This window comes from Leguminivora glycinivorella, chromosome 2, assembly GCF_023078275.1.
Source record: "Leguminivora glycinivorella isolate SPB_JAAS2020 chromosome 2, LegGlyc_1.1, whole genome shotgun sequence".
Classification (NCBI taxonomy): Eukaryota; Metazoa; Arthropoda; class Insecta; order Lepidoptera; family Tortricidae; genus Leguminivora; species Leguminivora glycinivorella.
In genome coordinates, this window is record NC_062972.1 from 14,912,510 (window position 1) to 14,931,876 (window position 19,367).

The 19,367-nt window shown below is 40.8% G+C and overlaps 2 protein-coding genes across 2 annotated transcripts in view; one reads left to right on the plus strand and one right to left on the minus strand.

The window, feature by feature from the left end:
* Nucleotides 1-19,367, plus strand: part of LOC125238021 (suppressor of lurcher protein 1-like) — a 421,475-nt gene that overhangs the window by 251,133 nt on the left and 150,975 nt on the right. The window contains exon 5 of the mRNA XM_048145304.1: nt 6,147-6,373. Within this exon, the coding sequence (XP_048001261.1) occupies nt 6,147-6,373 (227 nt within the window). The remainder of the gene's footprint in view (nt 1-6,146; nt 6,374-19,367) is intronic.
* Nucleotides 14,554-18,622, minus strand: LOC125238046. Its single transcript, XM_048145338.1, has 3 exons — nt 18,470-18,622; nt 15,623-15,811; nt 14,554-14,704 (listed from the first exon to the last, which is right to left on the minus strand). Exons 1-3 carry the CDS (start codon nt 18,512-18,514, stop codon nt 14,660-14,662), a joined length of 279 nt encoding a protein of 92 aa, XP_048001295.1. The 5' UTR covers nt 18,515-18,622; the 3' UTR covers nt 14,554-14,659.

Genomic DNA, 19,367 nt, shown 5'->3' on the forward strand with positions numbered 1-19,367 from the left:
AGTATTATTCACCCGTGCGAAAATAGCCAATATGTATATATTTTAACAAAAGAATATATATATATTTTAATTATAAAATTTGTATAAAAAATATTTCATTAGAAAAATATTTTTTTCGATTTCTATAAGTTTCCTTGATTGGACCATTGGTCTAAATTTCCTAAGTCCATTGGTGGCGACTTTGTGGTCTAAATAATGAAGGCGACTCTGGTCTAAGGAAGGCAACACCTTATGAAAACCTTTTCACGAATTTTCTCTAAATTTATTATATTTTTTTATTGTGAATAAATATGCTGTTGGCTTCGGCCCCACGCACGCCTCCCAAAAGTCCGGGGCCCCATGGTCCCGAGAACTGGAAAGGACATACAAATAATAATAATAATAATGCCTAAGATTTGAAAGAAATAAAGAGGAATAATAATAATAAAAAAAAAAACCGCTGACACTGACGGACGTGTCTTTGGATAAATTTTCACAATTTTATTTATTTTTATAGTATTTTTATCGCCGTTCTTGGTTTTTGTGGTTCAGTTTTTGTGTATTTTCTTGCGCTATATTAAATCATGTACCTATACTAACGAACATGCAACGAATGCAATCTAAATACACGGATATCAACATGGACTGTCAAACGGCGATAAGTGCATTGTGAAAATGTTAACAAGGTCACGCACCAAAGCGGCACAAGGAAACGCACGCCCACCATCCTCGCCCGCCTCGTCCAGCTCCCCGTCCGCATCCTCGTCGGGCGACGAGTTCGCCACGGCGCCCGACACCGACGGGTCCAGCGACGAGAGCGGGCCGCCGCCACCGCCGCCACCACCACCTGCGCGACGAGGGCGGCCACCGCAGCCGGCACGCTTGGGGCCTGCGGGACATCCTGCCCCGCCCACGGCTCCCGCTGCCGGTGGTGTAGTGCGTCGCATGACATGGACTCGAGAAATAAACGAGAATGTCATGCGCGCCTATTATGGGGCCACAGAGGGTGGAACCCGGCTATCCGCGTACCGTTCTAGAATGCTGCCTCTGTTTCAGGCACTCGAGCCATCCACCACCGTATCGGAGCAGCGTCTATCGGATCAGGTGCGCGTCATTCAGCGGTCAAAGCGGTTGGATGACGCCACACTTGATCGGCTTCGCCAGGAGGCTCTCGCTGCTCGCGCGGACCCCGCCTCGGGGCGGGATTTGCCCACCATGTCGCCGGACCCGGTGCCCGAACCCGACCTGGCACCGGAGGCGCCGCGGGTTGATTCCGGTAACGACGGCGGGGACTTCGCGAGTCAGAGCGTGAGTGAGCCTGCTAATGAGCAACTGAGGAGGTCTTTGGAAGAGGCGATTACGCAGTATCGCTCCACAAACAATCCTAGGCCACGATTACCACGTCTGCCTATGAATAGACGCAATCTAGCGTTAATGGGAGCCTTAAACGCTTTACTAGAGCCATTTATACGGACTAGTAAAGATCTAGATGATACACACTCGATCATGTACTGCGGAGCCATCGCGGCGTGCCGTGTTGCTCGAGTCAAGTTTCCGGACGCTGACCGTGCAACTAGGACCGTCGGAGGTGTCCCTGCATGGCAAGTACGGATCGAGCGTCGTATCAACTCGTTTAGGACTCTCATTGCAAAGCTGATCTGCTTCAGAGGGGGTAATAATCGCCCCCGAGTAATGCGCTTTGTGAACCAGGCGTTCGCGGGGACGGACATCAGGCCCCGCGACTATTTGGCCAATGTCACAGAGCGCATCGACTTCCTGAAGCAGAAAGTCTATGCATGGGCAAGCCGTATTCGCCGCTACAGAAAGCGTGTGGACCGATTCCAGCAGAATCGTCTTTTTCAAAGCGACCAAAGGAAAGTATACCGAAGGTGGGAGGAAACCGACCCTCGTGTGTCTGACGTGCGGCTGCCGGATGCTACTGCCATGTCTGATTTCTGGCGTAGCATCTGGTCGATGCCCGTCGAACACACGGAGAGTGAGTGGATGACCGTTGTCGAACGCGAGTGCGAGAACATCGAACCTATGGGGGCTATCACCATCAGCCCCGACGACGTAAGTTGTGCTACCCGTACGGCCCAGAACTGGAAAAGTCCTGGACCGGACGGATTGCACAACTTCTGGCTAAAATGGTTTCGATGTTCGCACTCGCGTTTGGCAACGCAATTTCAACAAGCCCTCGATCTTGGTTCTCTCCCACCTTCCCTAACAACTGGTGTTACTTTCCTGCTCTATAAGTCCGGTAGTACCACGGAAGCAAAAAACTACAGACCCATTACGTGCTTGCCTACACTTTACAAGCTCCTTACATCCATTTTGAGAGCAAAAATTAACGCGCATATTGTCGCTAACAACATTCTGGCTCCCGCTCAAAATGGATGTAGGGTTGGGTCCCGTGGTACTAAAGAGCTCCTCCTCATAGACATGACCATCTGCCAACAAGTTCGGCGGAACAAGGGGGCCATCTCGGCCGCTTGGATTGACTATAAGAAGGCCTATGATTCGGTGCCTCATTCATGGCTGAGAAGGGTATTGGAGCTGTATAAACTTGATGCAGCTTTAATATCCTTCCTGGCTGCATGTATGGGGCAGTGGACCACAGTCCTTCGTCAACCAGGAGTCAGGGATGACCCCCCTGGCCCGCAGGACTTCATAAGGATTGAGCGAGGAATATTCCAGGGTGACAGTTTGAGTCCATTATGGTTCTGCCTAGCTCTGAATCCCCTCAGCACGCTGCTGAAGGATTCTGGGCTAGGTTGCCGGCTTCGGAGAGAGGGTGAAGTCATCTCTCACCTTCTGTACATGGACGATCTCAAACTATTTGCACCGAACACCCAAGACCTGATGGTGCTATTGACAACCACAGAAGTTTTCAGTACCGCCATCAGAATGGAGTTTGGTGTCGATAAGTGTGCGGTCATGCATGTACAGCGGGGGAGGTTGTAAATTCAGAAAATTTACAACTTTCTGAGACGATGTCGTTCAGATCTATCTCTGAATCAGAAACCTATAAGTACCTTGGTATGTCACAGTCGTTGGGTATTGAGGATGTTGGCATTAGACGGTCGGTGAAGGAGCGCTTTTTCAGTCGGCTCACAAAAGTCCTTAACAGTCTTTTGTCAGGAGGCAACAAAGTGCGCGCCTTTAACGCCTGGGTAATGCCTCTACTCACATACTCCTTTGGCATACTACGGTGGACCCAGACTGAGCTGGACGCCCTGGATCGGAGGGTCCGCTCACTGCTTACCACACACCGTATGTTACACCCGCGCTCGTCTGTTATGAGATTGTACATCCCACGGAAATGCGGAGGTCGAGGCTTCCTAAACGCCAAAGATCTTCACAACCGTGAGGTGTACAATCTCAGGAATTACTTCCTTAACAACGAGTGTGGGATGCATCGTGATGTGGTGGCAGTGGACGGAAACCTCACGCCGCTCTCCTTGGCGAAACAGAACTGGCGCAAACCTGTGGTACTAAGTACTGCGGACCGCAAGGCGGTATGGGAGAGCAAGCAGCTACACGGGCGGTTCTACAAGGCCCTCACGGGACCCGATGTAGATCTGCTCGCATCGGTGAACTGGTTACGATTCGGGGACCTCTTCGGAGAAACCGAGGGTTTTGCCTGTGCAATTGCGGACGAAGTTATGATGACGAACAACTACCGGAAATATATCCTGAAGGACGGTACGGTTGACATTTGTCGGGCATGCCGCCGTCCCGGAGAGTCACTCAGGCATATCATTTCCGGTTGTTCTCATCTAGCTAACGGCGAGTACTTGCACAGACATAATCTCGTAGCCAGGATCATTCACCAGCAACTTGCTCTTCAATACGGCCTTGTGGACCGCGAAGTACCGTACTACAAGTACTTACCTGCGCCAGTTCTCGAAAATGGTCGTGCCACGCTCTATTGGGATCGATCTATTATCACTGACAGGACTATTGTAGCCAATAAGCCTGACATTGTGATAATAGATCGACTGCAACGCCGGGCAGTGCTCGTTGACATCACCATCCCCCATGATGAGAATCTCGTGAAAGCCGAGAAGGACAAGTCCAGTAAGTACCTAGACTTAGCTCACGAGATAACCGCCATGTGGGATGTTGAATCAACGATCATTGTTCCGATAGTCGTTTCAGCGAACGGTCTCATAGCGAAGAGTCTCGACCAACACCTTAAGAGACTCTCGCTAGGTGGCTGGATCAAGGGCCAGATGCAGAAGGCGGTGATCTTGGACACAGCGCGGATAGTTCGACGGTTCCTCTCTCTGCAGCCCTAACCACCGGCAGCTTGGGCCCTGCCCCGCTGCTGGCGGCACCCTAGGTTAGGTTTTTTATAATGTGTTTATATATTTTGTATTGTTTTGTATGTGGTTTTGTATTTTACTTTTATAATCATATTATAAAAAAGCCTAGCCTAAGAATCAAAATGAATAAAGAGAATAATAATAATAATATTTATTTATCAAAAGAGACACACGTTTACATGAATATCCATCAGACTCCAAACAAGGCTGAGCCTGTATTTTGGACGTCTGCGAGAGCGAGTTGACAACTACATAATTTTATACATAATTAGATTTGTAACAACAGTGCTATTATAGCTATAGGTAACTATACAAACTAAATTATCATTAAAACTAATCTAAAATCTAAGTTAAATAGGTTCTATTACTAATATTATTTTCATTTGGGTGTGTACACTAAGGTAATTCATAAATAGATGTCAAGAATTAAAACTTCTCAAACTAGTTTTAAATTTTGACATAAAATCGATGAATTATAGAGCAGCGAAGTTAAGTGGTCCAATGGTAGCAACCTTCCCCTACTTTCCTGTCATGCGGCACTATCCGGATAAAGTAAAAAGAAAACCTAGACCTCGCTATGGTAGTGAAATAGGTTGTACATTTTATCTGAGAATCTATGCAAAATCCGCTAGGAAATGCTCCTGAGGGAACGAAGTTGCACGTGGAGACTAGTCGTATGATAAGACGAAAATATTTCAATTTGCTCGTGGCTTTTGTGTACGTGTGTCCCGCTTATATATCGGGGATGGTTGGGGTTACACGTGTGCGTGATCGAAAGTATCGAAACCATTTTAACCTTTAGTATAATATATACATAAATATTAAGTTACTTACAACAACAGTTTAAATAAAGTATGTTCAACTAAAATTCAATTATCGTAATGTTCATGTTAATAACAAGAGCTATGCTCTTGGGAAGTTACTACCAATCCTTTCTTTCCTGGGCTAATCCTTTATTTTATTTTTGCGTACGGTGCATTATTTTTCACTTGGCTGAGATATTTATGACAATGATTTACTAGCTCATAAAATAGCAGCATGAAAAGACTTAACATTTGTCACAAACATGTCGTGAAAAACTTTCTCCATCATTTTTCAATATATATCCAGCAAGCTGAAGAATTTATTTCTCTTATCTTGCCATAACAAAGGTTGTTCCGTTGAAAATATTAAGTGTCATAAAACATCGTTCGAGACATTATTTCATAAAATTGAGACAGTAAAACATCTCAGCGCGCTAGCCGCCTTTCAATAAACCATCTAAAGTGACACTAATGCCACGTCCTTTTAATGCTCGCCGCGGCGTTTTAAAACCCTTTACAAGAAGAAAATGCTTAATTTATCTCTATCACCTTTTTAAACCACGCCACTGAAAGCATGAAATAAAAATGTGACATCATTTTAACTTGGGATAAAGCTCCCTGTAACGATATTTAAATATTTATCGAAATAACTGTATATTTATTGTATAAATGCATAGTTTTGGAAATAGAGAATAGTTAAGTACCGTTTCATCATTCTTTTTTTGGCTGGAACGTTGGAAAATAATTTAACAATTAATGTACCTAATTGAAACACTCATGATATTTTACTTGCACCTTACCAAGTGCGTACACATAGCAATTGTTAGTTATTTTGACACATTATAAAGGGACTTACGACCAAATAATGCAATATGCAAAGCATCAATCGATTCAATGAAACCATGCTGTTCGGCAAAATAGTATTTCATTTAGTTGGCTTTGAGACACTCTAGGCTCAAAATATACATAAATGCATATAATATAAGCCATGTTGTCTGATTAACATTTTAAATAAATGAACAATATCTTGTTTCAGTTGCGTCCGAGGCGACTACCTGAAGGTATACTGGGAGGTGCAAGGTCCTGGGCCGCCCGGCGGCGTGAGCGAGCGCTCGGCGTGGGCGCGCGCGCTGTGCGGCGGGCGCGCCGACGCGCCGCCGGCGTTGTACTCCCCCGGTCCGGCGCTAGTGCTCGAGTTCCACACTGGTCCTAAGCAGAACAACGCTACAGGGTTTATTGGGACGTACAGCTTTATTGATAAGCGTAAGTATCTACTAATTATTTTCACTTATGTAGGGGAAGGTTGCTATCATTGGACCACTTAACTTCGCTGCTCTATAATTCATAGATTTTATGTCAAGCGCCCGATGCGTTCAATGATCTCAACCTTCCCCTAGCATTCATACCAGGTACTTCACATTCACATCACTGCGCTGTACTCCCTCGAGCTGACCCTGCTGAAGTAAATTTTGAAGAAGTTATACATTTTACACGCGATATTTTGATCCGTTGACTCACATTAGACCAGAGCGAATTGAAACTCAGTTTCTAGTGCTTCATTATTGCCAGGCCCTGTCACTTGGTATACAAAATTAAACGAAAGTTAGGGCACAAACCCGGTTTTTAACTGCTAGCCGTGAAGCTATATAAAATAACGCTGAAGAAAAGCAGTTCCAACCGAAAAGGAAGGTGGTCACTTTGGTTTTAAACAGATGCACTGTTCCGATGGTGTGTGAATTATGCAGTATGCAGATAAACCTCTACCTTGTGTATTACATATTTACTCGTACAATTACGAGTTAAGTCGACTTTACGGTAACCAGTAACCTGAGATGGTTCATCACATTGACAATAACATAAAATTGTCTTCTTGCCCATGTCACCTTAGAAATACCTACTACTGAATTTAAAATATAGACTGGTTTTTATTATATTTCATTGTATTCAACTGAATAAATTCAGAAAATATTAAAACAGAATAAAGCAGGTACCTAAGTAATCTAATTTAAACTGACGTGACGTGAGTCATACTAATTAATGCGGTTTTTATCCACGACGGCACGGAGAAGGTATATGCATTTAGCACTCGGATATTTTTAGTCACTCGCACATGTGACGAGTGGTTAAAAATAAGAGTTAAACCGTATCAGTAAGATAAAGTACTTTAAATAGTGCAAAACTTTGTGCTTGCTTACCTACTTTAACTAGAGTGATTTTAAATTATCTACTATTAACAAAATTGAACACTTTTCTTGTGACTTGGAGAAGAGGAAATACCTATTTCAAATGGTTTATAAGGTCTCAAAGGTATAACGTTATAATTGTCTTGACAGTGTACATTATTTATATAAAAAAAGAATATAAATATCAACATTTTTTTTACTGTTATAAATAACTGTTCAAAACTGAAAAACATACGGGCACTGCAGTTACCTGAAACACTCCAACGATTCAGTCAGTGCACTTTAGAAATTTTCATACAAATAGTGCGGTGTGATTGTTCGATTATCATATAGATAGATGGTGGCTCTTGGGAGCGTTACAATCCTCCGCCATAAAGAAACAAAGCGTAGTCAATCAGATTTGCATACAGAGACTATTTCAAGACAGGATACAGTAGGTACTTGTACGTGGGTGGCAACTTTGTTATATGCAAGTATTTTATCTTAGATTTCAAGTCTTACATGTTCAAAATGCTATCTGTTATAGTTTAGATCACAACGTCGCGATAATAAACGTTGGAAGTTGTTCCAAAAATGAATAAAAAAAGGATAAAAAGCCTGTAGGTAAGTAGTTCTATGGATCATGGGCATTCATCATCCTCATTATCATCATTAATATCAGCCGAAAGACGTTCACTGCAGGGTGGCTAGCCGAATGGCACAATCGCTCACGAAACGCTCACGAAACGAAGCGCTAGTAGATATCTATCTCTATCGCGCTTGCGTATTGGCGCGACAGAGCCAGCGGCGTATCGCTTTCGTTTGGCGTCGGAGAAATGCCATTCGGCTACGGGGCCTGGACATAGGCCTCCCCCAAAGATTGCCACAATTACCTGTCCAGCGCCACCCGCATCCAGCGGACTCCTGCGACCTTAACCAAGTCGTCAGTCCACGTTGTAGGGGGCCTACCCACGCAGTGCCTTCCGGTACGCGGTCGCCACTCGAGAACCTTTCCGCCCGAATGGCCATCGGTTCTGCAATGTGCCCCGTCCACTTACTTTTCGTCCAATATTCCGCAGTGCCTGAAGACGAAGGTAAGATTAGTGGACAGTGTGTGTTGCCAGTGATGACATACGGTACAGAAACGTGGTCGCTTACAATGGGTCTCATAAGAAGACTCAAGGTCACCCAAAGGACAATGGGCGTTCATAAATGCTGCTTTAAACCATGATTAATGACGCCACTGTTCTATGGACCACTTAATGTCAAGCACTCGTTGTTTTATCCTAACCACAGGTAACCACACTTACCACAGGTGTGTACCTATTAACACTAAACCTACCTATGTAGTAGTACCTACAATTCGTTCTTTTAGCTACATTACAAGTTCAATCCGTAAATGTAATATATTATCGATTTAGCATTTAATTCAATATCCTCGCTCGAATGAACACTAACGATGTTAGGACCTGACACGACTTTCTTGAGAATTAAATGTACCCATTTCAAAAAAGGGTGAAAGGATTTTCGAGTTAGTAAGACGTGATGTGAGCCACAGATCAAACATTGACATGTCTCTTTTTCTCATTCCCAGAATTATTTTGAAGAGTAACATTTGTCAATGGTCTTACATGTATTGTAGTTAGAAAATACGAAAATTCTGGCAAGTGATTACTTGTTGTAATAAAATTGTAGGTTGTTATTTTTAACCCCCGACGCAAAAACGACGGGGTGTTATAAGTTTGATGTGTCTGTCTGTTTGTCTGTCTGTCTGTTTGTGTGTGTCTGTCTGTGGCATCGTAGCTCCTGAACTGCTGAACCGATTTAGATTTAGTTGTTTTTGTCGGGAGTGTTCTTAGCCCTGTTTTATGGAAATCGGTCCACTATGTCGCGGTCGGGGTTATTTTCAACATTTTAATTTTGTGGTTAGGTTATTATAAGGGCATTAATAAAACGAGAAATAAATGATTATTTAACCCTAAATACTTAAATAACTGTACCCAGTTCACAAATATTTTATAAAGAAACGACAATTCAATTCGTTTATTAATTTTAAGACAGACATTTAAGGCAAGCAACTAAGCTTTGATTTGGATGGTCAGCGACCATCCTCAGAATGCTGTTTGTGCTGTCCCGAGTTCTACGCAGTAATGAGGCCGGTTTCACGCGTAGGTGTACCTAACTGCTGCAAAACCGTCAGTCCGTGCCTCCGCCAACGGCAGAAGCGCTCCAGAATATGGGTAGCCCAACCAAGGCACGTGCCGAATGGCACAAACGCTCACGAAACGCTCACGAAACAAAACGCTCGTAGATATCTATCTCTATCGCTCTTGCGTATTGGCGCGACAGAGCCAGACTACCTTTCGCGGCGTTTCGTTTTCGTTTCGCGTCGCAGAAATGCCATTCGGCTACGGCACCAGCACTCTGAAGGCGTTGTTGTATTGCACGTGCACAGCGCTATACGACTCTTGGGTATAGTTTATCCAAAGGCTGCCTGTGTAAATAGATGAATTAATCTACCGTACCGCATCCTTGGGCCAGCATTTTCGCTTTTAACCCTTACACAAAACACAACGCTCTTCGTCCACCCATGTCCTCATCATTCTTCTAAATTCTAAGGTAGGTACAGATTAGAGATGGGCCGAATATGGACTTTGTCGAATACGAATATTCGGCTGAACATTGGGTTCAGCTGTTACCGAACCGGACATTCGGCCGAATATTCGGTTCCACCATATTTAAATCCTGGCTTAGAGTAAAAAAATTGGTTAATGGGTACATTGGGTACTAACTAAGGCTCTTAATGTTCCTATAATTTAGTGCATACAAAAAATTTGATTTTTGTTTCTTAAGCTATGTTATTTTTACGTTTTTACATAATTATTGTAGGTACTTATATTTAACGCATTTATAACCCCCTTTGGTCCTTAGAATCCTGAAATAGGATGTCATTTTCCCATGAATTACGAAACAACTTACGCTATTTATTTACTTTGTTTATTCGGCAATATAACCGAACTATTCGGCCGAATACGAACATTGAAAATCTTGCTGAATATGCCGAATACCGAATATTTACCGAATATTCGGCCCATCTCTAGTACGGATATAATGTATAGGTAATACATTTGCATGGCTTCTTTGTTTATATTAGCAAATACATAAATAACTGAATATGCCCTAGATATTTAAACCTATTTAGGTCATCGCATATACAGTACAGTACCTAACAACATAATAGGTCCCTTGCATGTGCAATGCAAAAAGCATATTGAGTCATGAATGCCATGATAGTCTTCAAAGGAGATATTAATGTGTCCTTCCTGTCTACTATGCCACTTTGAATAAAGTAGATGATCGATTGATCACTCATCAGTTATCGTGAATTTAGCTAGTACTTAACTATTCGTCGTGCTTATTTCTTGTAGTAGTGTATTATCATATAGCGATTGATATTGTTTTAATGTAAATTTTAGGAAACCATTATGCTTCTGTAAAGCCCCTTGAAAAATTGAACTCGTGCCAACAAGTAAATAAGACTTAATTGGCATAGCGATTCGCATGGATCTCCCGCCTCGTTAGTGCCGGTGCCCGTATACTATTTATACTCGTACTAAATAATATAATCCCTTTGGTTTTCGAGTACAGGTGAGTCCAATGCTCACGTAAGCCAGTGTAACTTTTTTTAAATATAAATGGGCTTGCTCATGGCCACAGACGACTAGCCGAGGTGAAGACGTGGCCTACGATGGAGCGAGCTCGTCCATAAGGTGCCTGTTCACCCTTCAACTAGGACCGTTACGTAGACAAGGGGCCAGACATTCACGCCCCTTGACGAACGGAACGGCAAATGCATCTGTTGCACAAATACGGAAGAGAAATTGTGAGATTAGAGAGAGAGAGATAAATACAATAATTGTCACTTCGGCTTAGCCTGCCGGAACGGCTTTCTTTTTTTATATACTACGTCGGTGGCAAACAAGCATACAGTCCGCATGATGGAAAGCGGGACCATAACCTATGGACGCCTGCAACTCAAGGAGTGTCACATGCGCGTTGCCAACCCATTAGAAACTTGTACACTACTTTTTGCTGTAACTATAACTGTCAAGCTGCTCAAGATCCGGGGAGACTGAAAAGCTACTCACTGTGTAGCTCTTCTGTATGGGTTCGTGTTACTTGACTGTCTAATACGTTTTATGATAAACTGTAAGAGATATAAAAAATCAGAGAACGTACTTAATAGTTGCTCAGTCGGTCGAAAGTGTTTGGCTCGCTATAGGTTCGGCAAACGATTGGAATACTTATATAATGCACTGGTAATCCTCAAATAACAAGCGCATGTTTTGATAGGTTTAGATTATTCTACATTATTAGCAATGTATTGTTTAATTTAGTATATTATTACTAATGACGTACTGATTGATATTTTAACCAGTGTAGTTAAACGATTATTACATGAATTCCGGTAGCCATGTTTTCATATCTACCAGCTGGATTTGACCTTTAATACTAATATCAGAAATTAGCTGTAGATATGACATGGAGGTTTAAATGGAATTAATGAGCGTAAGATTTTTTGGACCAATTATATTTTAAGAATATCTTATAATATTACTTTTATTTGTGTTTAACCAAGTTTGCTGCCTAGCAACACATATATGCGTTTTTGTAATTTTCACTGATTTTCACTAGTACCTTCAACTTATTTAATGTGCGTTGCATGTGCTTGCTCGTATATGTGCGTTGGGAGCACCATGGATACGTAGCCAAACGCACAAACGCTCACGATAATATCTGTTTCGTAGCTTTATCTATCTCTATCGCTTTTGCATATTGGGGCGACAGAGCCAGACTGCATTTCTGTCGGCGTCTTACCGACGCCGCCGGTAAGCAGGCAGTTTGTTAAACTCACATGTGCATTTGGGTAACTATTATTATATTCTGTGATTTGCGGCACGTGAGGGGTAGTTAGTGAATGCGTTGGGGATAAAACCGTTGGTGGACAGCGAGGACCATTAGGTATTTATTTATTTACAAACATGTATCTAATGCTTTGTCTCATTATCTTCATTTCTATATTAGGTAGGTATATAACTAGCGCCGACTCCTTATCGCGACCTTTGACTTAGAAATATCGTTTAAAGGTTATGTACACAATAAGCGCTATCAAATACGATGTTAGAGAAGAATGAGTTTATACGTTTTCTTGTTAAGTTAAAAATGTTTATTTTTAAACGATATGCATATTATTAACGGGCAATGTACCTGTATATTGTTACTATTGTATAGGTGTTTTTTTTATACTACGTCGGTGGCAAACAAGCATTTGTATGCTGGAGTGCCAAGCGTAAGTATTGTGGACCGAACGTTCGAATTGGTCTATACGATTTGGCACTATTATTTTATCTAATTCTGTAAATATAAGTTTCGAACAGATTCGTCAAAACGAAGCTGTAAGCCTCTCCGCCTTCGGATGCTTAGAGAGTCTGTGAGACGCTCAAATAGGATCAGGTCAGGCTTTGCGACTTATCGGCCAGCTTGCGTCATGCATATTAAAGCTACCTGCAGTCCACAAGGCGGCTACAAGAGGGAATATTCTATTAACCAAGCATCTTGGAAGCCTTAAATCTGACGTTTGTCTTTGTAACTTTTGGTTTTTGTATACAAATTCCACAGATGTCATATAGGTATATCACAGATCAAGTAAACGTATCGTACTGAGCGTGACAAATGAACTCGGTAAAATCCACTGAGTTGTCCGTCTTTAATCGCAGCTTGCAGCTTTCGGGCGTCAATTTTTGTAATTTGAAGTCAACAAAAACATTAAATATGCCTCGTTACGTGATATTAATTGCAACAACATAAAAATTATGAACACTCAAGTGGCTGAGACATATTTAAAATTACAGGCAAGTAACAACTTCAGTACAAAATCTGAATCGTTCGGCCCCTATACAAATAGATCTGTGACAATTTCCGAATAAGAAAGGGTTTTCCACCATACATACGTAAAGGGTGTCGGTTGATCAAAATTTCAACTGGTTAGAAAGTTGCATTTTATCCACATGAAGTTGTTTGAAGGATACATTTTTAAAATCACTAATGTTGAATTGAATTTAGTTGATTTTATTACATTTTCGGACCAAAAAGGTACGAAAGGAACCCTTAAGGCGGCTACTAACACACCTGCCGCAGGAGCAATACCGGTCGCCCGGTGCGGTTGGAACAATTTCGGCTGTTTTCTACACACACGCCTGCTGTTCAGTGTGCAAGTGATCCCGCTGAACGCACGTCCATGAGAATGCCTCCTGGCCCCGTAGCCGAATGGCATTTCTCCGACGCCAAACGAAAACGAAACGTAGGCCGGCTCTGTTGCGCCAATACGCAAGAGCGATAGGGATAGATATCTACTAGCGTTTCGTTTCGTGAGCGTTTGTGCCATTCGGCTACGCACCCTGGGTGGCTAGCCGAATGGCACAATCGCTCACGAAACGCTCACGAAACGAAGCGCTAGTAGATATCTATCTCTATCGCGCTTGCGTATTGGCGCGACAGAGCCAGCGGCGTATCGCTTTCGTTTGGCGTCGGAGAAATGCCATTCGGCTACGGGGCCTGGGTGGCTAGCCGAATGGCACAATCGCTCACGAAATGCTCACGAAACGAAGCGCTAGTAGATTTCGTTTGGCGTCGGAGAAATGCCATTGATGCCATTCGGCTACGGGGCCAGTACTGTCAAAACACCAAAGAATTAGCATAGCCTTTTCACTTTCTGTAGTATTACCGATTCTCAATGTTGATACTCGTATCGTTTCCGTGTTCCCGAGATATGTCAAACATTAATTGGAAAGTTTGATTTTGCATATCGCGGTTATTTTTTTTTATCCCACATGTAGAGCCGGTCTTTATAGACATCAAATTTCTTGCTCCTTCTCCATTGTGACCTCCACTTCGCTTGGTTGTCGCCAATGAACTGATTATGGAATTGTCTCAATTGTGCTACACGCGCCAACCCAGCACCGGCCGGTTGGTACAATCTAGAGAGCTAGGAAGTGTTTGCACTCCTGCCGGCCTGCCGCAGGCCCAATCTAAGAAATTGCTCCTGTTTGCCTACATACATGGCAATTATGGAGGCAATTAAGGGTCAACCCCACCCTAACACCCTAGATTGCTCCTGCGGCAGGTGTGTGAGTGTGTGTGTAGCCGGCTTTATGGTGCGACTCTGTCCGTCTAAATAACTGTTTACAGTCAAATTTCTAGAAATGAAATGAAAGTACGCAATACTAACAGAAAAATGTTTATTATTATTGCTATTTTCTCTCAAGAGATCTACTCAAATCTAGGATTGTTTGAATTGTGTGTGTTAAATACTCATGTTGCGCCACCCCTATTCTTTTTTCGCTGTTTCAGACTTCGCCTTCAAGTCTTCAAGCTGCAAAATGAAATGAAAATATGTTAAAAAGTCTTTACAACGCATATTCTAAGAGAGTGCTAATTGTAAGGAAAATGTTAATCATAGAAACATACAAGGTGTAATTTTTATAGCCGGCAATATTAATTTTTCTGGGCATGAATGACATCATAAGCTAGCGGTTATGTAAAAACATCAAATATCATATTTTGTTCAATTTTACCTAGACCTTACCCGTTTCAGTATGTCTCAAATACACTGTGCACATGCGCACACGCCAATTCACCGCTTATGACGAATTGTTCAGGCAATTCGGACGATTATTTACTCATAATAAACGGCCGCGTGCTTGGCGTCCGTAATTTATGGAAATATAAAATATCTGGGCAAAATTAAGGTACCGGTACACGTTTTTATTGTTTTGGGTTCTGTATTGGATATAATCTATAAGTATGATCAATTGATCTTCTCCTAAATATTGCCGGTTACAAAAATTACAATCTGCATACGTTCAGAATGCGTGAATGAATTTGCATAGTACTTTTTGTAAACAGTTAATGCTAATAAGTATTGTTTACTTTCTTGCAAAGTTTATAAAAAAAATATGTACGTGTTGACATGAAATGGCTTCTTTGCAACTCGTGTCAGTTTCAAATAGTCTTCTTCTTTCTTTAAAGGTAGTTTTTTACGTGTCATAAATAACAATTTTACAATTTGTGAATATAATTATGAAGACATAAAACGATTCGTTAAAAGCAATAAAGTATGTTAAGTTAATAATTTAGTCATTGCACATTATTTACCGTCATGTCATGGTTAGGTACTCACGAAATCCAACTATATGGAAACTTATAACTCGGTTGTTACTTATAATTATGCGTTTAATTTTATGAATGAGTGAGTATGAGTACAAGAATAGAGGTATTTTGAGATACATACCGCCTTGCCGATAGAGTTCACAGCATCGTTGAGACCCTTTTTGATCTCGTCAGGATTAAAGGTCTCCTTCAGCTTGTCGCTGACTTGCTTGCCAATGTCTCCCAGCTGTTTCTGAATATCTTCTAGGTAGTTGGGTGTATCGGCGGCCGTGGCTGGGGCTGGGGCGTCGCGTTTCACGAAAGCGTGAACCTGTTCATGTTCATTTTGGTTATTTATTTTAACTTTATTACTGTACCTAGATATTTTTCTGACATTAACGAAGTGACACTAGTGACTTCCTTCCGATAGTTAGTTCATCGATAACTTACATTATAATATGTCATTAATTATTATAATTATACATACATATGTACGTACATACATACAATCACGCCTGTATCCCATAAAGGGCAGAGCACACGAAACTACTAAAGCTCAGTGCCACTCTTGGCAAATAAGGGGTTGAAAGAAAACGAAACATGTGTGGCACTTGAAAGAAAACGAAACTCAGTGAATTGCCGTGGCACTGAATCTTGAGTAATTTCATGTGTTCAGCCTACCCCTTTAGGGAATATAGGCTTGAATCTATGTGTATGTAACATTCATGTTTTTATACAAATATCACATATTTGAAAATGGAGAATAATAATATAACGAACCATATTTTAATAGTTTACATAATTTCTTACATGATTATTCATGATTATAAGGATTATTATTAGGGGTAATTAATAACCTTATGTAAGGCTATTTATTGATAAAGGGATGGTCGATGTTTTTATTTTGTCAAGCACTAACAACTTGACGTTCCTGCCAGAAAAATATCTAGGTATACGTATTACACAAATCACAAAAAAGTACGAGTAAGTAACTACCTGATTGCATTTAAACAGACAACCATCGGACAAAACAGACATGTAAACACAAAGCAAGAGAAAGAAAGATGACATAATCATATTATAAACCATTGGACATTACAAGTTACTGTCTGCATTCTACCTTTGTCCCAGACTTTGGCTACCGGCGAATCGAGTTTTAAGATAATGTTAAGAGGGCTTTCGTGTTAAAAATAGTGAAATCGCAACCGAGCGCTTGATCATACCGTGTGTGGTATCAAATTAAAGGGCTTTGCGAGTAGTTTATAAATATATATCACATTATAGGACTTTTTCTACCTGGTCTAACAAAATATGAGAAAATGTCCAAAAGTGGTAATAATTGTACCGGTGAAGGCTCGTTTTCAAAAAATTGGCAAAAATCAATAATAGCAATTTATAATCACTAAGGCATAACAGCAATTTAAGTAAACGTTGCAGATTAATTTAGTACAAAACTTACTTCGATGTGATGTAGATTTTCAAAGAAATTGTCACTTAATTTTAGGTAATTTCTGAAAAAAATTGAATTCGCCTTAGGCTAGTTTACTCTTTTTCAAAAACTTAAAATAAAAATCTAGTCTGAAATGATTGTGGTACAGGATATACGAATTATAAATTTACCCGTTTTAATATTCAAAATTGTCCAAATTTTACAAATAAGATCGACTGATTCAGCTCTATACGTGCGTTTTTCTAAACGTGCATTAGAGAAAAATTCATAATTAATTTAGTGAGTTAGTTTTCAAAAATCCAGTCTTATAAAAATCAAGATAATAAGATGCTCTAACTGGAACTTGAATTAAATAAATCTATTGGATAACGGAAAGTGTAGTATTTCACCGACTAAAACTATCAATTTTACATTCTTTTGACGTTTTTTTTGAAAGCAGCCTTAAGATAAGTTAAAATATCCACTTGACAGTCCAGCCCGCGTGACCATTTTCCGGTCAACAGTCCGGATTTTTAAGTGACCGCGCAGCGCGCTGTGCATCCACAACTTTCTACAAAAACGTCTGTATCTTCTAAACTACACAAGGTATAGTTAAAAAAGGCTACGTTATTGTATCAAGAGAATAAGTAAATAATGCCGCAATATTTCGCTAGATGTCACTTTAATCAACTATTTCTCCATCCCCTCCTTTGGATAGTAAGGTATCCGGGACTGTCTGCTGCATATTTTTTTTGGATACTATGCTATCGTGGGACTGTCAAGTGGATATCTTAAATATTACATATACTTTACAAAAACAAACGTCCTATTATTGCCATTCTAGAAAATCACAATAATATTTAGAATTTTTCCCCTCACTAGCTCGGAAACACGTGTTTTGTCCTTTAATACCAGCGGGTAAAAACGCATTTTATCCACTAGTGGGTAAAGTAATTTGACCTTGAATAAAGTCAAATTAACTGCTTCAAAATTGATAAAAGTAGGTGAATCTAGTAATAAAGACGATTTACCACCTGTGGAACTACTGGAAGCAGTGATAAACGCAATTTTTGCGTTGTAGTTTCCTCACTATAGTGAGGGGAAAAGTTTTGTGTTACACTCGGGTGCAAATGTATTTTACTTCTCGTGTGTTAAAAAACTCGCAAGTTCAGGATTCTATTCTGGAACCACTCGCTTCGCTCGTGGTTCAACTATAGAATCCTTTCACTTACTCGTTTTTCAATTCCACACTCGGCGTTAAAATACAACTTTGCCCCCTTGTATAACAAATAACTATTATTTATTACATTACACCTGGTGGGCAAGCATGGTCGCGCGATAAATGATATAACATCGGGCCGTCATTTTTGCATTGTTTGTAAGTGCGATAGGGACGGCCTGATGTTTTATCGTCTATCGCGCGACCATGTTATCGGTGCTGATTTAATTACAAAACACCTAATATTTTTATGAACATAAAACTAAATGAAAATTAGTATGCAGTATTAGTATAGCAGTATACTTATTTCTTTTTGTTTTGATATCCGACGTTCAACTTACGCTCAAAAGGCAGACGGCCAACACAATAACCAAGGACTTCTGCATTGTGATTATTCTTCTCGACTTCACTAAACGATGGCCAAAAAGATACTGCTCACAGTGAATGTAGCTGCACGTTTATTGTAAGATCACCCTTCAGTGGTTATCAAAGACATTCACTAAGATTAATGATGCAGAGGGTATAACTCTTCAAAAATGTCTATTAATAATACCGCTGATATATGTATGTATGTAAGTACGTCATTAAATTACGATCAAAAATTTGGAATTCACTCCCTCTAAATATCAGACAACCTCCAAGTAAGTTTGCTAAAACAGGAATTCGAATAATATCCATTTATTGATTTAAACTAGAGATGGGCCGAATACGGACTTTGCCGAATACGAATATTCGGCCGAACATTCGGTTCCGCGGTCACCGAACCGAACATTCGGCCGAATGTTCGGTTGAGCCACATTTTAAATCCTGACTTAGAGCTTGGTAAATGGTACACATTTATCTTAATGTTCCTATAATTTAGTGCAAAAGAAAATTTTGGTTTTTGTTTCTTAAGATAAGTACGTTATTTTTACTTTTTTACACAATTATTGTATTTTATATTTTAACGCATTTTTAACTCCCTTTGGTAGTTCCTTAGAATGCAGAAATACGATATCATTATGTGATGAATTACACAACAACGTACGCTATTTATTTACTTTGTTTATTCGGTAAATATTCGGCAATGTAACCGAATTATTCGGCCGAATACGAACATTGAAAAACTTGCCGAATATGCCGAATACCGAATATTTACCGAATATTCGGCCCATCTCTAATTTAAACACATAGTGTGATGTTCGAAACGTGGGGCCAAATATATTTGTAAATGTTTACGATTAAGTCCCGTTTAGTATT

Bases quoted from the DNA above. Each gene is read 5' to 3' on its own strand.
- LOC125238046 (XM_048145338.1), bottom strand. From the start codon at position 18,514: ATGCAGAAGTCCTTGGTTATTGTGTTGGCCGTCTGCCTTTTGAGC. The intron at 15,812-18,469 runs GTAAGTTGAACG...GAACATGAACAG, and splicing joins TGGCCGTCTGCCTTTTGAGC to GTTCACGCTTTCGTGAAACG. The intron at 14,705-15,622 runs GTATGTATCTCA...TTCATTTTGCAG, and splicing joins TGAACTCTATCGGCAAGGCG to CTTGAAGACTTGAAGGCGAA.